A 25,868-nucleotide genomic window follows, 5' to 3' on the forward strand; every position below is an offset into this window, starting at 1 on the left:
TATTGGGAGAGATAATACATGCAGGGGAAAATTGAAAAAAGATTTTTTTTTTTTTTATCAAATGTTTTTATTCACACACATTTAGTAAATAACAAAGTACAATCACAACACAAATTAACTCAAATACAGAAAAACAAACAATAACAACAATCTGACAAGAGGACAAAACTAAGAAAAAAAAATAATAATAAAATAAACCCTCCCACCCCAATCCCAGGACCTCTCAGGACCAATGACTGCAAACAAATACATCGGTTAAGACAGCTAGATCCGCTCCTTCAATTTTTCAGCTGTCGACACCCATAAACCGTTTGTAACACAAAAGCGATGAAAAAACCCCACAGCAACACAGAAAAGATGGTCTTAACATGACCCAGCGGTCTAGTAGTTAATAAAAAACAATAATATCAAAACAAAATATTACTACTAACTTTATTGTGAAATTCAAACTGAACGGTAAAAGAATAGTTTCCGGTCTATTCTGAGCCCGATCTCTGTAGATAAATAAAAATAAAGAACTACGACAGATGTGTAATATATGTAATGCAGCCAAACCATTTATTACAATGCATTCATGTGATGACTTTCAAAGAGTAAAGCAAGCACTGCTGAATAAAGTATGATTTTATCTTTTACAAAATGTTTTTTTTCATATGGAATGCAGTTGGAGGTCAACCAATCCCAGAGCTTGAGAACTAATCACGGGGTTTGTCAAACAGAGCAGATGGTGTAGTGGGATTCTGGGTAGTGTAGTGTCTTCTGCCATCCTTTACTCCGAAAAAATATGTGTTTCTCCGAATCAAAGGGGAAAAATACAAAAGCATTGCACACAATTTAAACCAATCAATGTTGTGTAATTAACAAGGACAATCTGGTGTCTTTTAGTCGATGAGTAGTGCAGATATCACTGTAAAATCAATCGACAGTAAGGGGAATACTTACTTCCGGGTGTACAATTCTCCGTGATCCAATGGGAATGGACGCTCATTGCCTTTAAGGGCAACCGACACAAACGAATGCCGTGCTTCCTTGAGCGTCAAATCCCGCAGCAGATGGGAATACATTGCAATCAGTTGAAAGCTATTTGCGTCCCTTTATGAAGCTGAAGGAGCCTCGGAGTGTCACAACTGCACGCCACGGGACCCTGACCAAACGTCGCTCCTGGACGATTATGGAGTGAGAGTGTGTTGATCTATCCATATATCGTTCACTGTACTTGAATTATTGATATAGTTTTTACCTTTCATACTTTTATCCTACTCCCTGGACCTTGGAAGTAGGTGAAGTTCTATCAGAAACACTGAATGAAAAAAACTGTGAACCACTGAAACAAAAATTCTGTAATGACACGAATGACTGTGAATTCCCGATAAGTGCTTTCCACATTCATTTCTGTATCTCAATTAGTAATTACTGGAGTTCACTGAGGTTAAGTGTTGCAATACTCCGGTATGATCAGTTGTAGTGTTATTCACAGCTAAAGTTCCGTCAGATAAACTAACACTAAAAGCATGGTCTCACTGACTAATGCCATGCAGACATATTGCTCCATAGGGACTGAATGGAAGGCTTTGGAGGAGATTGCATTACTTGATTTTCAGCTTTGCAAACAGTTTAAGACCCTCTCAGACCAAAACTGCAAAGTGTGGATTCTTAAATTGAGTGCTACCGCCTTTAAGTCCCTTTACACGGGTGAATATTTAATGTGGAAATAAAAAAGATCCCATTTGCATTTGGAAAACGATAAGGAAAAGAGGGCAGGACACATTTAAATGTAATGAGGTCAGCTTTTATTTTTTTTATTCTTCTAGAGAAATTTCTCATCTTTTGGGTAAGAATTCATCCCCGCTTTAAAGTGAAAACATTAGATAACCCAGGAGGCCGGGGTGCGGGAGCTTGTGCTGAAAACCTTCAGAGGTTGTGTCAGCGTGAGTTAAAAAGCAACTCAGCGGGGGGGAGGGAAGAAAGATACAGACAAAGAGGGAAGAAGAAGGAAGGGGGGTCCGGGTCGAGTCCTCAAAGTGTCGGACTGTTCTACTTATAAGTCTTTAAATAGGGTGATTCACTAGAATGCCGTGGCTCTCATCTGTTCCTGCTCCTGTTGAGGCACCCAGGGAAGAACCAGGCGCTGAGCATCATTGGAAAGTGGGCTGGGAAGTGAGCAGCAGGGCAGGTCGCGTCTATACGTAGTTTTTCCAACCCAGATAAGATTTAACCACGCCCACTTCTGACTGACGAAAACATCGATACAGCGTCAGAGTGTCACTCTGCGTTTTCATCCCACAAAATATTAATCTGACTGTCGCTGCATAGCGCGTTCTTAAGAAGATTGATGAAAAAGCGACTTTAAATAAATGTATTATGTCAACAGATTTGACGTAACTGTATTAGGTTAGTTGAAAGAAATAATATCAAGTTTAAATAAAAAAGATTAGGTTCAACTTAATGTTATTGCTTTCAAGTAACCGTTATGTGAGATTTTCCTGTGTAGCGGAGTACATTTAAATATATATTTAAATATAAATTCAACATGGATTGAAGAATAATGAGCTAGCAAACAATATGTAGCTTATAAGCTCATTTTACTATTTGTCACGTTTGTACTCACAAAAATACAGTATTTGAGTATATGTACTTACATTCCAACACTGTCAGAGTATATAAAATATTGTTGTAATGTTTTTCAGCATGGCTTGCACTGACTGCAATGGGAGTTGCTACAGAGGCTAAAAAAGGTGCGTCTCCAGGGCTTCAGCCGCTCACGCCCCAGTGAAGAAGTCTCCAAGCGGCAGGAAATGAGGAGGAGGGACCACGGGAGGGGTAGTTAGCTAATTATTTGTATTTGATAAATAGCCCATATTGTTTTTTTTTCCAAAGAAGAAGATGTCGGCCTCCTCTTTTGACATGCCGATGCGGAAGTGGGCGTGATTAAAGCACAGCTGGATAGACACAGGCAGGTCATGTCATCATCACTGGACTCAGACTTACCAAATTGGCCCACAGGGATCAATAAAGTTTCCTCGTTAGTGAATCATTGTCCTGCAGAGCCACCGTATGGGAATATAGAAATAAGGACACATCTTAACAAGCAAACATCATACACAAGTCAGTCCAGTAAGATAATGGATGTTTTAAGCACTGGAGACGGAGAAGCTTTGAATGCCAAGACACAATCATGTGGTTAGTGGACTCATTTACCTTCCGTCAGAATGCTTCATGATTTCCCGGTGCAGCTGATTGCCTCTAATTTCAGCCGAGCATCGGGGAAAGGGGATTCATTGTGTGTCTTCGGATTGCTGCGTGCCAGCTAAATGATCTCCAGTGGACGGAGGCTTAAATGGAGGCTAAATGGCGACGCCAGAACGCTCCTCTATCTGAAGCTCATTAACCGCCTCTCAATCCCCAAGAGACCTGGCTCAGCTTCACGTCGAGCACTCTCCTGCCAGGAGGAGGGCGATTACAACATTTTGCTCGACAAAAGCTCCCTTCCCCCTCATTTCCTGTCTTCTCCCTCATCCTCCCTTTTCCCTCTCTCTCTCTCTCTCTCTCTGGTCACCCCTTCCCTTCTCGTCTGTTTCTTTCCTCCCACCTGCACCTCGTAAGCACCCCGGGCGATTTGTACTCCGACTGATTTGTCTTTGTGTCCTGCCTGTGATTACAACACTTAGAGACAGGCACGCCATGAATGGTAGAGTGTTTACTCTCTAACAGACAATATGAAGAATTTTGAATCATACACCAGCATACACAATAACAACAGAACAAAACTATATGGAAATCAAAAGCAGTTTGAAAGTGAATCACGGGAGAGCGGCAGAGCGGGAAGCAGATGGGAAAAACAGTGATGTATGCAGAGGGTACGATCCAGCCAGGGAAGAGCAGGCCTACGCGTTCCTCTGCCAGGGCTCCATGTACTCCAGACCCAGATGGGCAAAGATGTCCTTTTCAGTCGAAGCTGCCAGGAACTCTTTCTACAGATAGGACAAACAAACAGAAGGTCAGTGCAGGGATGTGTCTCGGTGACACCAACGCCAATCCACAAATTCTCAATTTCAGCCTTTTAAGTCATTTCATATCTTGTACACTCAGCCTATCAACATTTCAGTTTTTTCAGTGTACACTTCTATCCACGCTGCAAGTTGGCAGTATAAACGTAGGATTTGATTAACCCAGTTTGTGTAATCATGCAGTGACCGCCCAACTCCCTTCCAACCCATAAACACTCTAACCTTGCTCTCAGTGATTGGTGCAAATCCACACATTCTCATTCTCAGTTCCTATATTTATTTATAACATCATTTTCTTCAACAATGTTGTTCATTTTCCAACCCCTCCATTTCCCCCATAACAAAGACAGCAGCAATACTACAACACAACACAGTGTTGAAATATCATACAAATAATACAAAATAAGAATATAAATGAGGTAATAACAGATATTACCATTATCGACAAACAATAAACGATATCATATTTTCCAAATATATATCAACCAGTTAATCATAAACTAAATGCACATATAGTCAGGTAAAAAGGTCAAGGTGCATGTTAGTCACGGTTGTCCGCATATCTGTATTCTAGCTCACACATTCTCAATTTCAAGATTAATTATTCCTGAAAATGTTCATGTCTTGTACACTCAGCCATCTCTGTGCCTGTGCTATCCACGCTGCAAGCTTGAAGTATAAATGTAGGATTTTATTCACCCAGTTTGTGCAAACATGCTGTGACCGTGCAGATTTACATTTGACCGCCCAACTCCCTTCGAACCCATAAACACTCTAACCTTGCTCGAAGTGATTGCTCTCTTCAGTAGATGAGTATTTTCCCCGACGAATCGCGACAGGGCTATTAACTACTGGCCGTCTACCAACACCATGTGACGGGTTATGTCTCTAAAGAAGCAGTGACGAGGCCTGACTCACCTTGAGCGCAAGACAGCCCGGAGAGAGAGGGCTGTGATTCTGACACATCCTGCCTTCAAGTGCTAAACTGGACCTGACACCTTGCGAAGAGATGGCAGAAAAACCAAGAGCATGTCTGCTTCCACTGCCAGCTGAAGGCAGAGATAACTGAGAGTAACTCGTCGGCAGCCAGGAGAGGAGAGCGCTACAAGGCACGTCTCCCAAAATACTGGCTTGTTCTTTCAAATGCAAATGACAGGTAAGCGGTGCAGTGGGGGGGGTTAGGGTGCACGCTACAGCTCTGTTCGTATCACGGATCACCTAGTTTGGAGGTAAAAGGGAAAGTGAGTCCCTTAAAAATAACCCATGGGAGAAAAATGTGCACACAACTATGGTAGGGTGAGAAGTCAACCTTGTACCAGAGATTCTTGGCTAATAAAAAAAAAAAGATTATTTCTTCTGTACTTGGCCAATGCAATAGCACTTAAGTAGCATTCACATGAGTGTTTTAAATGATCCTGGTTCATATTAGTATTGTTTGTCTCTACTGTGACATGTCTCCATGCTTTAATGTTCAAAAAGCTCTTTATTTTTCTCATACTGCCTGTGCTGCAGCATCTCTTTTCACCCTCTGTCTGAAACCAGAGCCCAGTCTGTTGGATAGCTGGCTGGCTCTGCTGTGATTGGTCAACCGCTTAGGGATGTCCAGCCCCTTAGCCAATAGAAGTGTGAGTGTTACATAGTGATGTCACTACGTTACAGAAGTAAACAAAGGAGACCAATGGAGGGGCGGAGTGTGTGTAAACATTTGGATTTGAGCCTTTGCAGGCCATTTACATACTGAACAAACCGAAATAACCCACTAAAGGAAAGGGAACACCGCAAAAACGACTCTATGCGCAACCAACGGATGCCAGCTGTGTCAAGCACTGCAAGCTAGCATTTGAGGTAACTGTTACGGGTCCCCGATATGAGGACCACAATAACAGTAATGATACCTGTAATGAGCAGGTGAGACAGGAGCAATGAGGACACAGGTTATTGGGTTTCCTTCCAGATTGCTTCTGCTGGTAGTCTTATTACACAAAATTATTCTTAATCTTATCTTAATTCTGTTAAAGGTGGGGTAGGTAAGTTTGAGAAACCGGCTCGAGATACACTTTTTGTTATATTCCATGGAATGCTCTTAACATCCCGATAGCAATGAATATCTTAAGTGCTTTGAAAAAAAATCCATTAAAAAAAAATGTCATCTGTGGAAGCCGTAGCGCTGTAAAAAGCACGACCAATCATTTGAGCCGGCCCGGCTAAAGTAACTGGATGGCCTACCTGCCTGTCAGCCTTCCATCTGTGCACAAACTTATCTCGTGCCCTCATTGGTCATGTGCACGTTCGTGTGTGTTGGAGGAGGGGCTCTGTAAGGAAGTGGCAGATTTTCTCCGGTTGTGTATTTTCAAATTCTAGCGCACTCGAACCGGTTTCTCCGAAATTACATAACCCACCTTTAAGCATTTCAGTGTATTTACTTAATCATTCACTTTCCTGACAGCTCCATCAACACACATCCACTGTCAATAACCCCTTCTGTGACAAACACACATTCAAGCTGAACTTTACATTCACTAATCTTTTGTACCTTTCATACATCTTGTTCTACAGTATTAAACCTGTATTAAATATCCCTTGAAACTTTCATTTCGACTATTACCCTTCTGCCATTCATTGCAGGTCACTAAAATGCATTTAAACTAGAGAATCATAATGCTACACACACTACAGCATACCTGTGTAACAAACATCCAGTATAACACTAACTAAACTATACCTTTCATAAGGTGCATATTTATTCATAACGTCATTCATAACTACACATGTATGGAAATATTTAGTGGGCGGGAGGCTTCAGACATACTATCTCACTCGCACCATCTCCGTGTCGGACCAAGTTATTCCCAAGATGGCGCCGCACTGGGGAGGGAAATAAGCTAATACGCACACACATTCATAACCTCACAACCTTGCTGTGTAGAATGCTTTTAGACTGGTTTGGCTTTGTGATAGCTAAAGTGCAATATGTTTGCTTTTCTGAAGTTTATTCCTTCTTCCCTTATCCAAAGTGACAAACATAGTTTTCAATCCCAAAGACTACATTCCAACGAAGCAATTTACGCTTAAGTTTCTTGCCCATGGACACTTTTTGACTCAGCGGCTGGGGGTTAAAACACTGACCCTCTGTTTAGCACAGTGCAGATTTAGAAGATCTAATTGAATTATCACTCTATTTCTTGCTAAGCTACTCGTGTGAGTGGTACTGTACATGTCCTGGAACAGTGCTGTCTTAGGAAAAATTATTTCTGATTTCTTGTAGATAGTATTTATTTGCTCTGTTTCTTTTTACATTTTAGGAAATCTGCTGACTGAGAAGTCTTGCAGTATTAGTTGCTTTAGGGTGCGTTCACACCTGCCTTGTATAGTCCGGTTGAATCGAACCCTGGTGCGCTTAGCCGCTTGGTGCGGTTCATTTGGGTTGGTGTGAACACAGTCCGAGACCTCTTAAGTGAACTAAACAACCGGACTCTGGTCCGCTAAAATAGGTGGTCTTGGAGCGCTTGCTTGCGAACTCTGGAGCAGTTCATTGCTGGTGTGAACGCAGTCCGCACCAAAACATAGGAAGCGCAGTATTTACGTGTCACAAGAACGCGGATATCTTCAAAAATCTTTAGCGAAAGAGTCTTTCAAGACATCCGCGGTTGTTTAGTTAAAGAGTAAAGCAGAATTAAGTGTTGAATAGTGTCGTGTAAAGTAAAAATTCTCCGTCAGCTACATAAAAGTAAGAACACCTGTCGTCTGTGAAACGCCCCTCCTTACTGCAGAACGTCTCTCATTAACAAGAACATGCCGATCTAGATCCCTCCGCTTCGCGTTGGGCTCCTGATCAGCCTGTCAGTGTTATTTTCCCCATAATGACCGCGCCGCTGCACATTATCCCGCTTATTACATGGCCACATTCTCAACAAAGTAACGACATGACTCCCAATATTAATTGAAATGCTTTTGTGGATTTAGAAAATGATTTTATTGATTGGAAAAATAGTTGTAAGTATTGATTTAAATTGACATGCATCCGCTAAGATAAATAGTCCGTTGTTACTGTTTGAACTAACGCAGCAACGGTAGGAACTGCTTCAATAGTGTTTTTAAGGAGCTTTTAGATTACAGATTTGAAAACATCGTTGCTTGCTTTAAAAGTAGCACAATTCATTATGTGAAGCCTTGGGAAGTATCTAGATATCCCTGCCCTAATGCCAAAGTAACTGGCAACTGAATATGTGTCGCCGTCTGATGTCTATGTCTGGACCGCTGCGTAAAAAAGAGGGTTTCTGCCCCGTTACTTCTCCGCAGTTTTTTAACGGACATTGTCTGATTATATAATCATATGCGCGGGCCGCTAGTGTTTGTTGATCTCCAGATTAACAGCAGCATGAGAATAACCTGCCGAAAGTGCCAATGCTCCATGGCGGAGGCTCCGCTAGAAATTGCCGGGATTTGCGTTTTTACCCCCTTAATGTCTGACCAATGGTTGAACAGCATTTCCGAGCACATGACTTGTGTTTAAAGTTTATAATCCGTTTGAGTTTTGCCCGTGTGAACCTGGTCTGAAAGCAAACCGAACCTTCTGAAAAATGAAACAATGTAACAAACTGTGGTCTGGTGAGCACCAGAGAGCGGACTATTATGTGTGAATGCACCCTAAAGTTCCTGTTGATCTTTTTTTTTTATTTAAATAAAATTAAGCAACTGGGTCAGCTTCTCCATTAGTATTTGTTTATATGTCATGTAAACAGTAAACCTGGCTTCTGCACTTTGGTAGGAGAGTTAACTTCTCTGAGCCACCCTCGGGGATGTTTGAAATAAGAGCCCAGTTTAAATAACCCATCATATCTCTTAAAGTCCACTTCTGAAAATCTGGGAAGCTTTGTTTGGTTTCCAAGCTCTTATATTCTTCTGCACACAAAACATTTAATCAGTGGAGTCCAGAGAAATATTATCGCTCTTTCACAAAAAAATAATATTGTATGGTGTGTGAAACAGTATTATATTTGAGTTAAACCATCCCGAGGCCCGTTATGGGGGCCAGCACTGCCTGTATTTTTATTGTGCTCATAACCTTGAACCCATGTATTGCTCTCAGTGCATACAAAAAATACCAAATGCAGAAACAGATCGCTGCAATTTATGATGCTCTATTGTATTAAACATACAGGTGATATAAAGTGGAGGCATGCGGAGGCTGGAGTAATTAAAGAGAACAGGAAAGAAAGGAGACTGCTGGACAAGGCTGATGTGATTTATAGTAAATCCACATATCCAACAACGCGTGGCAGGGCTTAATGTTCAGTAACAGAAAAGAGGAAACTCAGGAGATCCAACTAAAGGAGACAACACAAGGCACAGATGAGATTCTCAACATTACTAATTTAGCCATTGTCCTGGATCCGGGATAAAGCCCTCCCTCTGCGGCTCTGTCCACTTTCCTCAATTCCTACAATCCTCACAAGCCCTGAGGGGGAGGCTGCTTTATTTACTTAGCACAACACAGCGTGGGCTCTGAGAGAAGAATCCACAAGCATTATGTACCTCTTCCCTTTAGATATACTCTGAAAAAAGTGAAACGTTGACTTTAATTAAATGTATTATGTCAATTTCACGTAACTGTATTTGGTTAGTTGAAAGTAATATTAAGTTTAAATAAAAAATATTAGGTTCAACATTAATATATTTGCTTTCAACTAACCTAATACAGTTACATGAAATGTCTTAACGTGATACATTTAATTAAAGTCAACGTTTAATTTTTTCAGTGTATGCAGGGAAACTATACTTGAAATTAGGGCTGGGCGGTATGACAAAAGCAGTATACCACTGTATTTTTTCAAATGATATTGGTTTCACGTTATATCATGGTATCTATTTATTTTTCCATGATTGGAAATATTCACACATTTATACTTATTGGACCCACAGAAAAACACTTGGTCGGCCCTCATGAGTGGTGAAGGAATCAGAATTCATGAAATTATTATTGTACAAACTTTAGTTAGCGCATGACTTGAACACTGTTTGTAAATGTAAACAAATCCCCCCTTCTCTGCAGAAAGCACATATAAAGACTTCTTTTATGATTGACCTTCAAACTAAGGTACACACTGAATAAAATAAATGAAGTGCAACTTAAAATAAACCTTGCTTCAAGCCAAGATACACACAGTATTCAAACAAATGAAAGTGTGCAACTTGCATTATTATTAGCTTTTGTTACGAACCCTAAACAGAACTGAAACAAATAAAATGGTGTGCTACTTGCATTAATATTAACCTGTGCTTCAAGCCAAGGTGCACTACACAGACCATATTCTAGTATTGCAACAAATAAAACAAGTGCAACTTTGCTTACACTATCATCCCTTAGAGACTGTAACACACATATTTGGAATATGAAGATCATAAGTGAAGGCACTCTAGCTGAACATTATGTAAAGGCAGGGCCTACCCTCCCGGCCGATCATGCAGACTGCGTGGGGCCTCACCTTGCGGAGGGGGCCTCATCTTGCGGAGGGAGCCTCAACTGAGCCGAAAATGCGGCGCACCAATGCGCTTTTGCGGCGCAATTAGTGTACAGAGGGCCTCATCGTCTAACTTTGCGTGGGGCCTCATGTTGGCAAGGGACAGCCCTGTGTACAGGCTACATCAAGGATTTGGTCATTATAAATCAAAATGGCAGTTTATGAAAAATGCATATAATACAGTAAACAATTCCCCGTATTCTGTCTGGAACTGTATTTTTGGTGTATCAAACAAGGCTCAGAGTTAAAGAGCAGAGCTGCGGTTAATTAGAAGGAGAGGTTATCTGTCTGTGACACTCAGGTTCTCAGTTACTGGCAAGCCATCAGCACCACAAGCCAGAATGGAAGCCGAGCCAGTGTCCTTGACTTAATAAGCCGCTAATCAGCTACATGTTTCTCTGTCCGCCGCATAATGACATCCCTTGTGGACGTGAACACATATCAATTCCTGCAAAACATCTGCCCCTTCTCTGCTGCCCGTCATCCTGGCTCTGCCACCCGGTCCACTGCCTGATGGATGGAGCTGATGGACATGGCTGCCTGCCCGGCGCCGGCCCCACTCCACACATCAAACAGAGCCAGGGAGGCAAAGAGACAAAGAGAGAGAAATCTGGATCGCTGCTCAACGTTATCCTGCCAGCAAGCATTTGATAGACCAACCCGTCCTCATTCCCAACTCGTTACACACGGATGCTTGGTCAGGACCCCTTGGTGCCACTTCCTAACACTGGGTAGCTCTACGTGTCAAACTATAACACTCCCCTGCTGTTGGAGTGAGGGAGTAAACAACGTTTGGAATTCAAACAGAACACTTGGTTAGGTTATGGAAAATATGGTTGGATTTAAAATAAAAGGTGCATAACTTCAGATTGCATTTTGGTTTCACACGGATGTTCGAACATTCGATACGTACTGTAAAGGGGGTCCGGAAAGTATTCTAATTCGTAAAAGTCCATGTTTGTTTGACCCATCTATCTTCCTTAACACCCTAAACTGACTTTATAGGTCTTTGTCGTCTATTTATGTGTCATAATGCCACAACCATGCCCAGCCTCTTTTTTATCCAAATAAGCAAACACAACATTCGCAGTTTACATAATTCAGTAACCCTTAAACATAAGTCATGCAAGTGAGATAATAAAATCAAAAGGAATAGTCAACATTGATATATTCATTAACAAAGTTATCTAATGAATTGAGTAATGAAAGCATTAGACCTTAGAGTGGGCGGTACCAACCATGTCCTTTGCAATGCCAAGTAATATTCTCAACGTGATGAAACTATGCACAGAAGGTTGTCTTACTTAAGGTCATGTTGTCAGTTATAGTTGACTAGTGTATGTAAACCAGCCAACCAAGTAACAGCTCTTAGATGACCCTTGAAACTTTTGAAGCATTTGCTCTTGATTTGAACACAAATTACTGTATATTTTTGACTTTTTACCACCTTATCCGATTGTCAGCACTCCTAAACATTAATACGGCTGTGTGTGTGTCTACAGAAGGTCCAGTTGTGATAGACACAGTTCGCCACTGCATTTGTATGCCAGATTAAAAATTGTATAAATCTCAAAATGTAGCTACAAACTTCAGACTTTCATTCCTCCTCCACCACAAGAACATACGGAAAACACCCGAAACTCTTCTTTGACCTCAGAGACATCACAACAACACCTAACGTTGACTTGCTGTGAGACAACAGATTCATGTTCTTCCATTTAATCTAAAAAAACAGCTGCACAAAGGGCATAGGGCTTATTTTTTAGAGAAACTGCACCAATGTAGAAAGCAGCGTGAAGAGTACAATACGATAACAGCAAGTTAACCAGTGTAAATAATCAGAAATGCATGAGCACATGGCTTGTTTGACAGCATCAAACAACTAAAAGCCTTTGTTAGTAACTAGCTCATGTCATGAGATGGTGGAACAAGGGGAGAATTAATGCACAGAAAAACGCCTCCAAATGAATGCTAATATTGCTCAGTATCGGCTGGGTGGCAACAAAATCAACTGTTTGTTAATATCAGGGTTCTTACACCTTTTCCAAAGTCAAATTCAAGCACTTTTCAAGCATTTTCAAGGTGCATTTTCCAGCTTTTCAAGCATCTTACAGCTGTTGTAAATTACATATTTATATACACATACTCAAATGATTATTTCCCTACCTCACATTAAATCAGATGTTCTTTATGCTATAAACAACCAAATGTGTGTTTCGTGATAGCCTTCTACACGAGGATGAAAAATTAAAGAAAAGAAAACTAAGTTTAATATTTCAAAATTAGTGATCTGTACGTAGACTGGGCATCCCATATTACCTGGCTGAGCCAATATAAAACAATCAGCCAAATAACTTTTCAATACATTATTGATTACTATTTTTGAGATACTTTTAGGTTGGCAGTAAACATAAGTCAGAGGTAAATGGTGTACTTTTCCTCCACTACATGTATTGAATACCTTTAGTTACTTTGCAGATGTGGATGAATGATGTGAAATCTAATCAAGTGTTAAATCAGACTTTAGTTCCACCTGGAGTAAATCCACAAGCTACCCTGCAGTATACAAAGTCATTCAAACTAGCTGCACCTTTAGCAGCTTTGAGAACACTTTCATGATCAATCATTATAAAACATATCATATATATTATTCTGAAATGGACCAATCTGCACAATGACTACTTTTACTGTCGCTACTTTAACTATATTTTGATGAGAATACTTTTCTACTTTTACTTGAGGAACATTTTGAATGCAGGACTTTTACTGTGACAGAGTATTCCTACACTCTGGTACTTCTACTTTTACTAAGTACAAGATCTGAGTACTTCTACTTTCACTACAAGATCTGAGTACTTGTACTTTTACTCAAGTACAATATCTGAGTACTTATTCCACCTCTGGTAGTGAAATGTAGCAACAAAATCACGCAGAGCTGCATAAAAATAGACTCACAATGGTAACAAGTGGAAAATAATATTTACAAATGTGTACAATGATTTGTAGGTAATTTTGACTACTCAAGACACCTGACAAATACATATTCAAAGGAAGACTGTGTTCATTCTACAATTACATGGGATTAAAGCAAAATGTAGTTTTACTTGTATAATACTTCAATTTTATATAAAAGACAGTTTGTTTTCATCTGTTTTCAAATAAACAAAGTATTGGCTTTCAGAATATTAAACTTGTTTCAGCAAATTCAGATGATAAATACAACTTTGAAGCTTATGAGGACATAATTACAAGCAGAGAACGGACGAATGTAACATCACAGCAAGCATAACAACAGCCGGTGTTTCTTGTGAGTGTTTCCCCGGTACACAAAACGCAAAAATACACAAACACACTCGCGAGCTTCCCCCAGACCAGTAATACAAACGAAAATGTGTCTTCGGGTCAATGTGACTGATTTCGATAGAGCAAGTCACATTTGGTTTAGGCACGACACATACTACCAGTAGAAATACATTGCTTTAAAAATCGCTCTGTGTCGAATCAATAGATTATATTTCGTGACTATAACACGAAATGCTGTGAGACTGGGTTGAATTACAAGTGAGTGCTTCATCCCCTGAACACCACAGAATGGCGACTGTAACTCACATAACATATGTACGCTCCTCTGAAATGATTGTCCCCTGCAATTATTATTATCCCTCAATCGAGTTAGCTATTCAGCTCGCTAACGTTAGCTTAAATAAACGTAACATGCAACGTTAGCCTAATCTAAAATGCTCTACTACGGCGTACCTTTCATGTGGCTCGTCAGCGCAGACTCTCGCATCGTTATTTTTGCAAACTTTGCAGGAGGCTATTCGTGGGCTTGACCCTCGTCTTAGCCATGGCTTGTATTTGTCTTCTGCTAGCCAACGCTTGTTGAAACTGCAACCTCCTGGACCACTGTCATCGATCACTCTCATCAGAATGCCCAGGTCACACGTAAAACAAACACTTGCAGGTCGCGCGCATAGCGCGGGAAGGCCTGAGCGGAGCTGTTTTATGTAAAAGCGAAGCAATTATTTTTCTTTTAATCTAAAAAGCGAACTATTCAGTCAGACAGGAATTTATTGTAAAAGTAAAGCATTTAGATTTTCAAGCACTTTATCTCAATTTCAAGCACCATTCCCAAAATTCAAGCACTTTCCCAACCTTGAAAACACCACGTCAAATTTCAAGCATTTTCAAGGATTTCAAGCACCCGTACGAACCCTGTAATATGTTAACGTTAAAAGCCTGGATAAGGGGTTTTGGTAGCGCAACGCAGAAGTTGGCATCACCCTGGTTGCTTAGAGATAAGTATTACAATAATCTCCACATTAACACCACTTTCAGAATTTGAAGCTTAAATGCAGATGCCAGAAATAAATAACTAACGCTAGACAAACCACATCACAGGCACATTTCTTCGTGTCACAACTGCTAAACTAAAGGCTTTCAGGGTTTCCCACACACTTTACTTGGGCGTCCGTATGTTAACAGCCGCCCAAGTATATTTCGTGCAGCCTGCCCACCTAAAAAAACGACCAAATAGGTTGATTTTCAGCAGCTTATTACAACACATAGTCACGTTTTAAAGTGTAGCACCTCTAGTGGTCGTGTAAGAAACAACATGCTCCCGTTGATTGCAAACACTCTGGAGGGTTGTTTATTCACAAATAACCCTCTCTGGAAAATCCTAATTTGTGGAATAGTTTGGCCATTAAAATGCTTTTTGATTAGATTTCTAGCGAGAAGTGTATATTGTACTTTTAGAATCTACATCCAGTGGATGTGTAGGATCTATAGTTTGATAGATATTAAGAAGACGATTTGAGGTCTCGCCAGGGGAACGTGTACGTCTTTACGCAGCTTCCATGTAAAGTTGGCGTCAACCCTCACGGGGTGAAAACAGTATTTCCGGTCTCGAAGTTTTCATAATAAAACTGGAAGTATTCCCCTCACTGTCAAATGATTACACAGTGATATCTGCATTACCCATCCACTAAAAAACCTCAATTTATCCTTGGTAATTACACAATATTGATTGGTTTAAATTGTGTACAATGCTTTTGTGTTTTTAACCTTCGATTCGGAAAAATTAATTGTTTTTTCGGAGTTTAGACACAGAGTTTCCGAAGACACTGCACTACCCAGAATCCTCAGCTATCGTTTGGGACTACAACATCCGCTTTGCTTTACAAACCCCGTGATTAGTCCTCAAGCCCTGTGATTGGATGTTGGAGTGGCAGTGCGCCAAGGTTACGCCGAGCGTCAAACAGCTCTTTGAAATGGAATGTAACCACGGCAGACTATCCAAAACTGGACTTGGACGGGTCCAATGCCGTTATGTGATGACTTCCAAAGAGAAAAGCAAGCACACTCGGAATAAAGTATTATTATCTTTTCGGATTTCATATCGCATAAACACCGTATCCCAACATGCATTGTGGCTAAAACATCCTATCACCAAGCTTGAACGGTAGCTGAGGATTACGGATAGGTAGATGTTTTAGCCTATCAAAACCTCTGAAAAAAGAAATGTGTCCCTCAGAATCGAAAAAGAAAAACATATGGGAAAAACACAAAAGCATTGTACACAATTGAAACCAATAAGGATAAACCGATGTTTTTAGTGGATGAGTACTGCAGATATAGCTTTGAAATCATTTGACAGTGAGGGGAATACGGTTTTATTATGAAAACTTCAAAACCGGAAATACTGTTTTCACCCTGTGAGTGTTGACGCTAACTTTACATGGACGCTGCCACATATACAGTTCTCCTGGCGAGACCTCAAATCATCTTCGTAATATCTATCAAACTATAGATCCTTCACATCCACTGGACGTGGATTCTGAAAGTACAATATACACTTCTCGGTAGAAATCTAATCAAAAAGCGTTTTAATTGCCAAACTATCCTACATTTTAGGAGCGTTTGCATTCAACGGGAGCACTAGAGGTCGAAATCTTTCAAACGTGATTATAGGTCGTAATAAGCGCTTGAACAATCGACCTATTTGGTCGTATGAGTTGGAGGACTTGTTGGTTCACATGGATAGGCTCCTAAATACATGTTAAAACATGTTTAAATAGTAACCCATGTCCATATGTTCCCGGCCTGACTTATTGTCTCGGTCCGGCCCTGCCTGTACCTGTTCACTCTGCCATCGCGTGAAGGGTCTGCTAACAAGCGACCAACAGAAAGGTTAATGTTGTTGCACGTCACAAAGCCACGTCAACCACGTCAACCACGTCAATAAAAACAGATTCATTTATCAGATTAAATACTTGTTAAATAGACAATTAGTTTTGAATACATTCTTATTTTTAAGGTATTTACGAGTGCTATATTGTTTTAATTCTAGGTAAAATTGGGTTTGGAGTCAGCACATCTCTTTTTCATGAATATGAATTTCCCCAAAAATCTGATTAACTATCCAAAAAAAAAAATCTGCATCCATTCTATTGCTTTTATCCTCAGATTGAGTGGGAGACGCACAAAAAGCTTTCAAATCAGATTCTACTTAAAAGTAAGAGGAAGATATTCAGAGTCAAGTGTTTCACGTTTGAAACATTGACCTTTATATAAAGAGTCCAAAGCACACACACACAGGAGCCAGAAAGAAATACAATCTCTTTTTTCTCCTAACCCTATCATATCAGCTAATGTGTCTCCTTTCTTTATTTATTCTTCTCACCGACAGTTAGAAACAGATTACTTTATCGCCAGGAGATCAACAAGAAAAATCTTTTGATTGCTTTTAAGTTAATTTGTCTTTATTGCAGCACACAGGAAAGACCTGACAGGGGCAGAAAAAGTGGGAGTGGATTATGCCCCTGTGTGTTCCTCCTGCAACGATCCGCCTCACACCCACACTCCAGTTCACTCCTCTCAGTTCACAGGACAGCAGGAGCACCCGGAGAGTTCACAGACACCTCACTAATCACACCGGCAATTAGTGCAAGCGTCATAAAGCACCGTCGCCTATAAAACAGCTATTGGGTTTAGTGTTATCGTCATTACCTATCTGTCCCCGGCTTGCTAATCAGCCCCTGCAATGGGAACAAAGGCAGACAGGTAGATAAATAATGAATTCCTAATCAGAAACAATGGAAGCCTCGCTCCACGCCCCGGGTGTTATGGCTCTCTGCTCCTGTGGAGGTAAACATTTGCAAATCAAAGTTATTTAGTTGATTAGGCTGCCCAAAGGTAATAGACAGAAACAGCAAAGACTCAGAGAGAAGTGTAATAAAAGTTCTGTGTTTTTCCAGTGTCCTTGTGACGTTGCCAAAGTAGAACTTCTGAATTTATAATAACATCTGCATATCATTGCCATTGAATTAAGGAATTGGACTTACAGTTTATGGCATATTTCTTTAAGACGTGACGAAACTGCTTCCTGCTCTGGGTTGGGTTGTGAGGATTTATACCTGTGGTGATTTATTGGTTCGATATTATAATGCTTCCAACACTTAGGCGTGGACACAAGCATGTACTCACTACTCTGGCCTGTGTGGTAAGAGTTTTGTTTTTAGAGATTTTATGGTTGCACTTCATAGCACTTGAAGTTAAGCAAATGGCTTTCTATCATCATTTCTATGAGTGTGTTTGTTTTCATGGGCCACGTATCCTTGGCGGTAAGCAGTGTTGGGCAAGTTACTTCCAAAATGTAATAAATTACATATTACTTATTACTGTCTTTTTTAAAGGTGACCTATCATGCAAAATGTCCTTTTGTACGTCTTTTATACATGAATATGTGTCCCCGGTGTTCCAGGGAACTCACCAAGTGTCAGAAAACACAACCCTCTCTATTTTCCTCCATACCCAAATCTCTTAAACATGGGCTGCAACGGATCTGATATAGACTGATCCAGATTTGAACACTTCTGTGACGTCACAGAAGTGGCGCTACAGCTATTGGGACAACTCCACCAATCAGGAGGAGACAGCCACGAGCATTGCCGTTCGAAAGCGCTGGAGACGCTGTAGTACATATGCCAGGCCTGTAGATGGTGCTGTTCTCACAGAATCAGCCCATGAAAAGACAGTGTTAAATTGAGCGAAATGAGGAATGGCTAAAATGCATGATCTGTTTGGTATTTTTAAAAATAAAAAGTATAAATATGCCTTCTATAGGTATGGTCCTACACTATATTATTCAAATATAGCATGATAGGTCCACTTTAAGTAATAAGTTACATTACAATATTACTGTCTCTGAAATGTAATGAGTTACACTACTTTTATATTACTTTTGAGTTACTTTCACCAAGATAACCGCAAAATAATGGCTAGGTATGTTAAATGCTAAAATGTAGTTTAGTGCAGCAACTGCGTAGGCCCTTAAGGCTACTAACAACTTTTGTTTCAAGGCTTAGTTGAATACTCGATTCTTTGAACTTGATTCAATAGGAAAGTGCGTTCATTCTGCCTTGCAAAGAGATTTCTAGTCAAACGACAATCAACTTGATGGATTGACTCTTAGTACCAGAATCAGAATCAGAAGCTAGTTTATTGCCAGGACCTTTTCTTTGGTGTAAATAAACAACAAAAGGAGATAAGTTGTAAGCGAAGGGTCAAACATATAACGATTATAAAAAGAAAATATTAAAAAAAACGACATAGCAAATTTAAATATACAAAAGAAACGAAAAAAGATTGTAAAATGTATGACAATATCGATATCGGTATCGGCGATACAAACTGCAGTGTATCGTATTTTCAGGTGGAGGGATGTGCAGAAATTAGCCAAATATATTGAGAGAGATGAACATGGCTCACGGTATTAAAGAGAGACCATGTACTAAACATTAGCTTTTTTAAGTGAAATTAATATTTTTCTTATTGTATTGTTTATATTACTGCATCTTCTTCCTGAAGTTCCTCATTGAAGTTAGTTGGCGGCTCAGGACCCTGGGAGGTGTGAGGAGGGTCACATGATGTTCTCTAATCTGAGCCGCCTGTAATTGTAGCCTGACTTTTCCTCGCATGGACCCAAACACAACACTCTTCTAATGATAACAATAAATTAACTTTCTCTGCTCCACTGAAGCCCATAAATAATAAATTGGTTTGTTGAAGAGCGGCTGGTTTTGCATGACCAATTTGCTTCCTGCTGCAGACAGAGTGATCGGATGCTGCTGCCTCAGCACTTCACCTCAATTAAAATGGCACATTGGCAAAATAGGAGCTTTGTTTGGGAAGTATTATAAGGTTTGGATATGAGCTATGAGTTATATGACGGGTCACACCACTGGAGAAGCAACAAATCATGGGATTGGGCAGGAATATGCTATACCTGTTATAAGTGATTAAAAAAACAAAACATATATTTCATGAAAAATAAGCTGTAATTTATTTATTTTTTTCTTTTGCATACTTTGGGTGCCAAACTTGTACTACAATGCCGAGACAATTTGAGAGGATAATACCTTTTAACAGTATTTGCCTTTAAATATGAAAGTTATTTAAGATAGGGCTAATGATGAAATAACCTTAGATTACATTTATAAAAAAAAAAATGTTGCCAGCTTGGTGGAGTACACACATTGTACATTAATTACCTTGCCAATTTTTGCTCTTTTTTCCATAATGTTTAAGATTTGAAAATATTTATTTGTATTATGGATTACATGTATTACAAATGTATTGATTTAAAAATAGCAAACTAGCAATTATTACCTGCTACACAGAACGTCCACAACCAGGAACTTTAAATTAGGCAAAAACCTTAATGTTTCTTTTATATTAAAACTTTTTTTTATGACTGAAAAGCTTTGGTAATTCTGCTCAGTGATTTAATTTTCTTGGTAAGAATGTTGCTATTAATAGCAATACAATGATAATAGTTTTCAGGATGAAAGATGGTCACCATTAATACAGGGTACACTAGAACTCTAGTTGTACTGCTTTATCTATATTTTAGTTTTTCTCATATTTATTTTAGTTCACTGTATTTTTTGTTTGTTTGTTTGTAGCCTTTATTTAACCAGGTGAAAGCCCCTTGAGATCAAAGATCTCTTTTTCAAGGGTTTTGTGTTATCTGCATTGGACTACACTAAAGATTATTAAGCGATCGGATTTATGAGATACAAAAATGTTTGAATCCAACGAAGACCTATGTCCAATTAATGTCCATGAAAGACAGGAATTAATCTATCTTGTGTAAGCATATCAATTAGTAGTTAAGACTGCATTTCTTTACATAGGAGAGTTACGGTATATCTATAACTGACAGGTCCCAGTGTCAGTGAATGTAGATTCTGCAGATAAAGGATGGCAGTGGGGAGAACACATGAAGCATCTGCTGATCCATCCATATGGACACTCCGGGTTCTATTTGTGTCCCATTGATGGGTTCAATATCAGCCTTTCAGTCACCATCATAGCATGATTTTCTTGACGGCACTCATTTTGTATTTTTGGTATTTCACTATGATGGTGAATGCCCCATTGGGGATCCAAAGGTGCCATGTAGTTTGTGTCTGTAATGATCATGTCATTTCCAGTTTCCTTTTCTGTTTTATTTTCAGTGCACATATCAAAAGTCCTGAAACTTAAACTACATTTTCATTTGACATGCTTTTATCGGCTTCCATGCTGTGCTACTAATTATTGCCATCTAATACAGACCTGCCAATATGCGTCTTAATTTAAAAAGCTGGCAAGCGCCATACTTCTCTATTATCCTACATTGGAAAATGGTTCTCCTATGTTGCCAAATGTGCTATCTCCACCTACACCAGTTTATCAATTTTAGGTACCATGTATTTACTTCAGAGTCCCATTGGGAGAGGCTTTTGTAGAAGAGAATATTTGTTTGGTGTATTTTTGCTCTGAACTGCTCTTTCCCTCACTAAATTGTCAGGGTGCAGTCGCTCTGAGGCAGGGCCGTCCCTGGCCAACTTGAGGCCCCACACAAAGTTATATGATGAGGTCCTCTGTTTTGCGAGCATCGATGGGGGGGTGTTGCTAGTAGAGCCTTGCAGCGGCGAAACCGTGCCGCGGCACACTAATTGCGCCGCATAAACGCATAGGTGCGGCTCAGTTAAGGCTCCCTCCGCAAGATGAGTCCCCCTCCGCAAGGTGAGGCCCCACGCAGTCTGCATGATTGGCCTGTTGGGAGGGACGGCCCTGCTCAGAGACGACTGCTTTGAAAAGGAAAGAAAGGACTCATGTCAGGGCCTACACAGCTGATTAATGTATTCCTCCTAATCGCACCCTGGTTACAACACGGTGTCAACGGGGCCACGAGGTGACTCAACAATGACTTGTCCCATCCTATGTGCCTATGCCATTACAAACATAGAGCCCTGGATGAACTGCAGATTCATATTTTGGCTTTGCCCTTTCATATTTCGTCCTCTTGCATACATAAAATGCATAGCCTCTGCAGGGGGTTATGAGGATCGAACTGTGTTCAGAATGGCTCTTTGCAACCTTTCATGAATTGGATACAACAGGATCATCAATGTATGACATTACCTGACAACAAGATTGCTAAACAGCCTTATAAGACACATTTAAATCTATATATATTATATTATATAGTGCTTTCCCAGTGATATAAGGTGTCACCTGCTCAGGGGGGACTAAACCTCCTTAACACCAAACTGACACCAAAGAACACGTACCGACGGAACGTCAGCTCACGTCTCCCGTGTCTTGCCCATGTTTTGCACTGGAACACACCGCAAAGACTTCAGCCGACGGCCAAGTTGCACGTACGAACTGCGCATGCGTGAGTGGCAATAACTCTCCTTACCAGCAGGCGGTGGTAGTGTGTATTCGTCATTAAAAAGAGGCAACAACCGGAAGACAGACTGGGTGACACAGAGAGAAGAAGAACAGACTGCATGATATAAACAAATAACAAATAGCGTGTGCGTTCCATTTTCACTCTACAACGAGAAGCTCATGGGGCTTTCCCGAACCTGTGTCGAGAGCTGGAGCAAAATGAAATCTCAGATTTGCCTTCTTAATAGTTTGTTTGAGTCCCTCACTTCCGTTTCGCTTCTCATGCACTGATTCATAAGCTGAACAGCCAATCAGAGTGATTTTTTTGGCCTACCGATTCCACATGTCGAATCGGCGGCGGAAGGTGTCGGCACGGCCGAAAAGACACGACAGTGCAGTACACACCAATCTGAGTAGGGCGACACGACGCTCTTCGACGGCCCGCATCTATCGACGCCGAAAATCGGCTCGTTGTGTAAGGACCTTAACACTCACACAACATACGGAGCAATTTACCTGATTGATAGACGACCACTCTACCTCTGAGACAAAGCCGTCCAAGTGCAGGATGTATCTTATTGACACATCTTCCACTGTGTGAAACTACTACAGGTGGAAATACGTAAAAAGTATTTGCAGTCACTGAGTGTAGTGCCCTTTTCTCAGAGCAAAACACCCTTTAGTTGTAGGTTCAGTCAGATGAGAGTTTAACCATTCAAATTAAGTTAGCTACTGTAGTTAGTGTTAGCTGTCAGCAGCCAGCAGCACAGTCCTGCTTAGCTGAACAACTGAGATACATTATGATGCCTTCTAGCTCTATTCATTAAAATAAAAATTGGTTGAAATTGACTGAAATGATAGGGTTACCATGATTTATTTAAATCTAATCTTTTAAAGTATTTATTTTGCTAGACACTTGAATACTTAATAATATGCAGATGTTTGCAGAGAGGTTCTTGTGTCAATATGAAATAGATATTAGAAAGGAAAAATAACAATAACTTTCTTTTCATAGACATAGGGTATAAAGGAGCAGTACCCTGCATATAGAAGGAGGATGGAAGCTAGATCAAGGCAGAACGGAGGAAAGTCATACAGCTACTAGAACTACACAAAGGTGTGATGAATAAAGAAGCCCATGAATAACACTAAACTGACCATAGCAGAGGCACTGGAGCCTGCCAAACAAAGACTCCAGCTATGGCTACCCGACTGAAGAGGTATACTACAAAAGTAGAAGCCAGGAGAATAAACAGGATGTTCTCTACCATACACTCTAAAATATACTCTCAGTGGCATGGCAACAGCAAGAAAAAATAAGAGCAATACAGAGACCGAGCAATACTGGAGGAACAACAAAGGAGGCATCACATAACACAAATGGAGTGGAGCAGGAATGTGTCCAAGAAAAAAAAGATTACTTAGCATTTTATTACTTCCAGTTCCCTTGTCTTGAAGTCAACCTCTTTTTAAACGTGTTTGTGGTTAGAAGCGTGAAATAAGGTATGTGGTTAAAACACGCCTAAGACATTTTCAAGTGTTGCTTTAAGACAGAAAATACGTCAGTAAATACCCATTCAAGTGACTAAATAAACTACTAAACGTCATCATTACCTCACGAGTCCGCCATTAGCTTAGCGGTGGTGATGCGCAGTTATGTGACCCTGATGTAGTTTATGGCCCAACATTAGCCTTGTACTTCTGGCAATTCCATTTACACTTCGAAGATCACAAAGTGGTGTTGATTAAAACGTGTAAGTGTCATAAATATGTTTGCCTTTTTAATTGCAATACAACAAAATCCAATGGGACAATTCCAAAGAGATGTTGCCCACCCAGGGTAGTTGACTCAAAGCCGAACAGTCGTGATCATGAAGAACCCCAGCCAATAACTTGCCTCTGCTAAACATGAAAACCCCTGTCAGGCCCAATACATCAGCCATGTGTTCCCAGAAAGGAATTAACAAAGAGACCAGTGGAGCGGAACACCATGCAGCTAATGGTCAAAATGACAAGCCAAATATACTGTATTTATATTTCTTCTTCTGTGATAATACATGTCTGTAGGCCTGTCGCGATAATCAATAAATTGACTTATCGTACGACAAATAAAAATCGACTCGATAACTTTTCTGTGCTCAATAAATTGCCGTTTACATGCGTGCTTGTTTACATAAGGATGTGACCAGCATTTTAGCCAGGCGCGCTGTGGCTGCCGGTGTAGGTATCATATGTGTTCGGGGTCCGTTACGCTTAACAATGACGTTTATTGGCTGTACGGCAACCCAAGAGGACATTTTAGACGGCCAAATTCTGAATGTATTGAAACTTCAGACTCAATGTAAGAGCTTGAGCCTCTTTGGGGGGTGCTAACATTTAAACATACACTTCATTCTTTACTTTGTCCATTATTATATGTAGAAGATATTACTTTTTTCTCCGTCATGTTGTTTCCATAGCAACAACTTCAAAATAAAAGCATCTAAATAGATGTGTGTTCTACACACCAAAATACGTTATTTGAACACCCCTCTCGATCGATTTACAAAAAAAAATAGTATGGCCCGCTCTAATACACCAACGCAGTTTTTAAAGATAAACATTTTTCAACACAGAATTATTTACCAAATTACACCATATCCAATAATTTTACGGGTCAGAAAATGCTATCTGTTCATTGCAGTTATTGTTTATTGAATTAGATTACCATGAGCTCAACATAATTATGCAAGAGTACAAATCCACAGCCAAGAAAATGTTATTTGCATGTCATTTTATTTATGAATATGGAATTATGGAATTCTAACACTGGAGTTTGTTATTATTTACTATAAATTGATCATTCTGCTTCAGTTTGTGGGCTACAGCCAGTTTATGGTAGCAGCACGTTAACAGCTTCATCCTCTGAACGTGTGTACTGTCTTTTCAAAAAACTGCAGGAACCCAGAACACAGACCAAAAACATAACCCCCTTCCCATCTCAACTATTGTAACGGGTCCCCGATATGACCACAGTAGCAGTGATGATACCTGTATTAAGCACCTTGCAGATCGCTTCTCTGATTGTTTTATTGCACAACAAAATCATTTATATTAACTTTCTCTTCTATGCATTTCAGTTCTTCATTAACATTCCTTAATTAACACTTCACTTTCCTGACACAGTTCCACTAACATACATTCACTGTCAGTTACCCTTTTCTGTGATTAACACATATTTCTTCTCCTTCTCTCTCTCTACCTACACTCATTCGTCTTTGATCAGACCCCCGGTATACCCTAGTAGTCAGCGCCCCTAGTTACACCAATCAGCGTGCGATTACCGTACAGCCAATCACAATGCGTGACGTCATTGGTAAGCGACGGACCCCGAACACATATGGTACTGACACCGACAAGACGCGCTGTGAGGGGCGGGGCTCACACACTAGGGGTGGGCGATACCACAAAATCTGGATTCGATCCGATACCAAGTATTTCAGGGCCAGTATCGCCGATACCGATATCGATACCGATATTTTTAAATGAAAAGCGTCTTATGTACTTTCATATAGGGGAGAGCTGCATGACATGATTTTTGAGCTGAAATCATCATAAATAGACTACATCTGAA

At 40.2% G+C, this 25,868-nt stretch overlaps 1 protein-coding gene across 1 annotated transcript in view; it reads right to left on the reverse strand.

The window, feature by feature from the left end:
• Positions 1–221: 221 nt before the first annotated feature.
• The window catches only part of dntt (deoxynucleotidyltransferase, terminal), a gene marked incomplete at its 5' end in the record, with an annotated part of 200,917 nt that continues 175,270 nt past the window's right edge, over positions 222–25,868 (reverse strand). Inside the window, one exon of the mRNA XM_079686891.1 lies at positions 222–3,971. Within this exon, the coding sequence (XP_079543017.1) occupies positions 3,885–3,971 (87 nt within the window). The 3' untranslated portion in view covers positions 222–3,884. The remainder of the gene's footprint in view (positions 3,972–25,868) is intronic.

Source organism: Notothenia rossii (genome assembly GCF_949606895.1).
Source record: "Notothenia rossii genome assembly, chromosome: 6".
In the NCBI taxonomy this organism is placed as follows: Eukaryota; Metazoa; Chordata; class Actinopteri; order Perciformes; family Nototheniidae; genus Notothenia; species Notothenia rossii.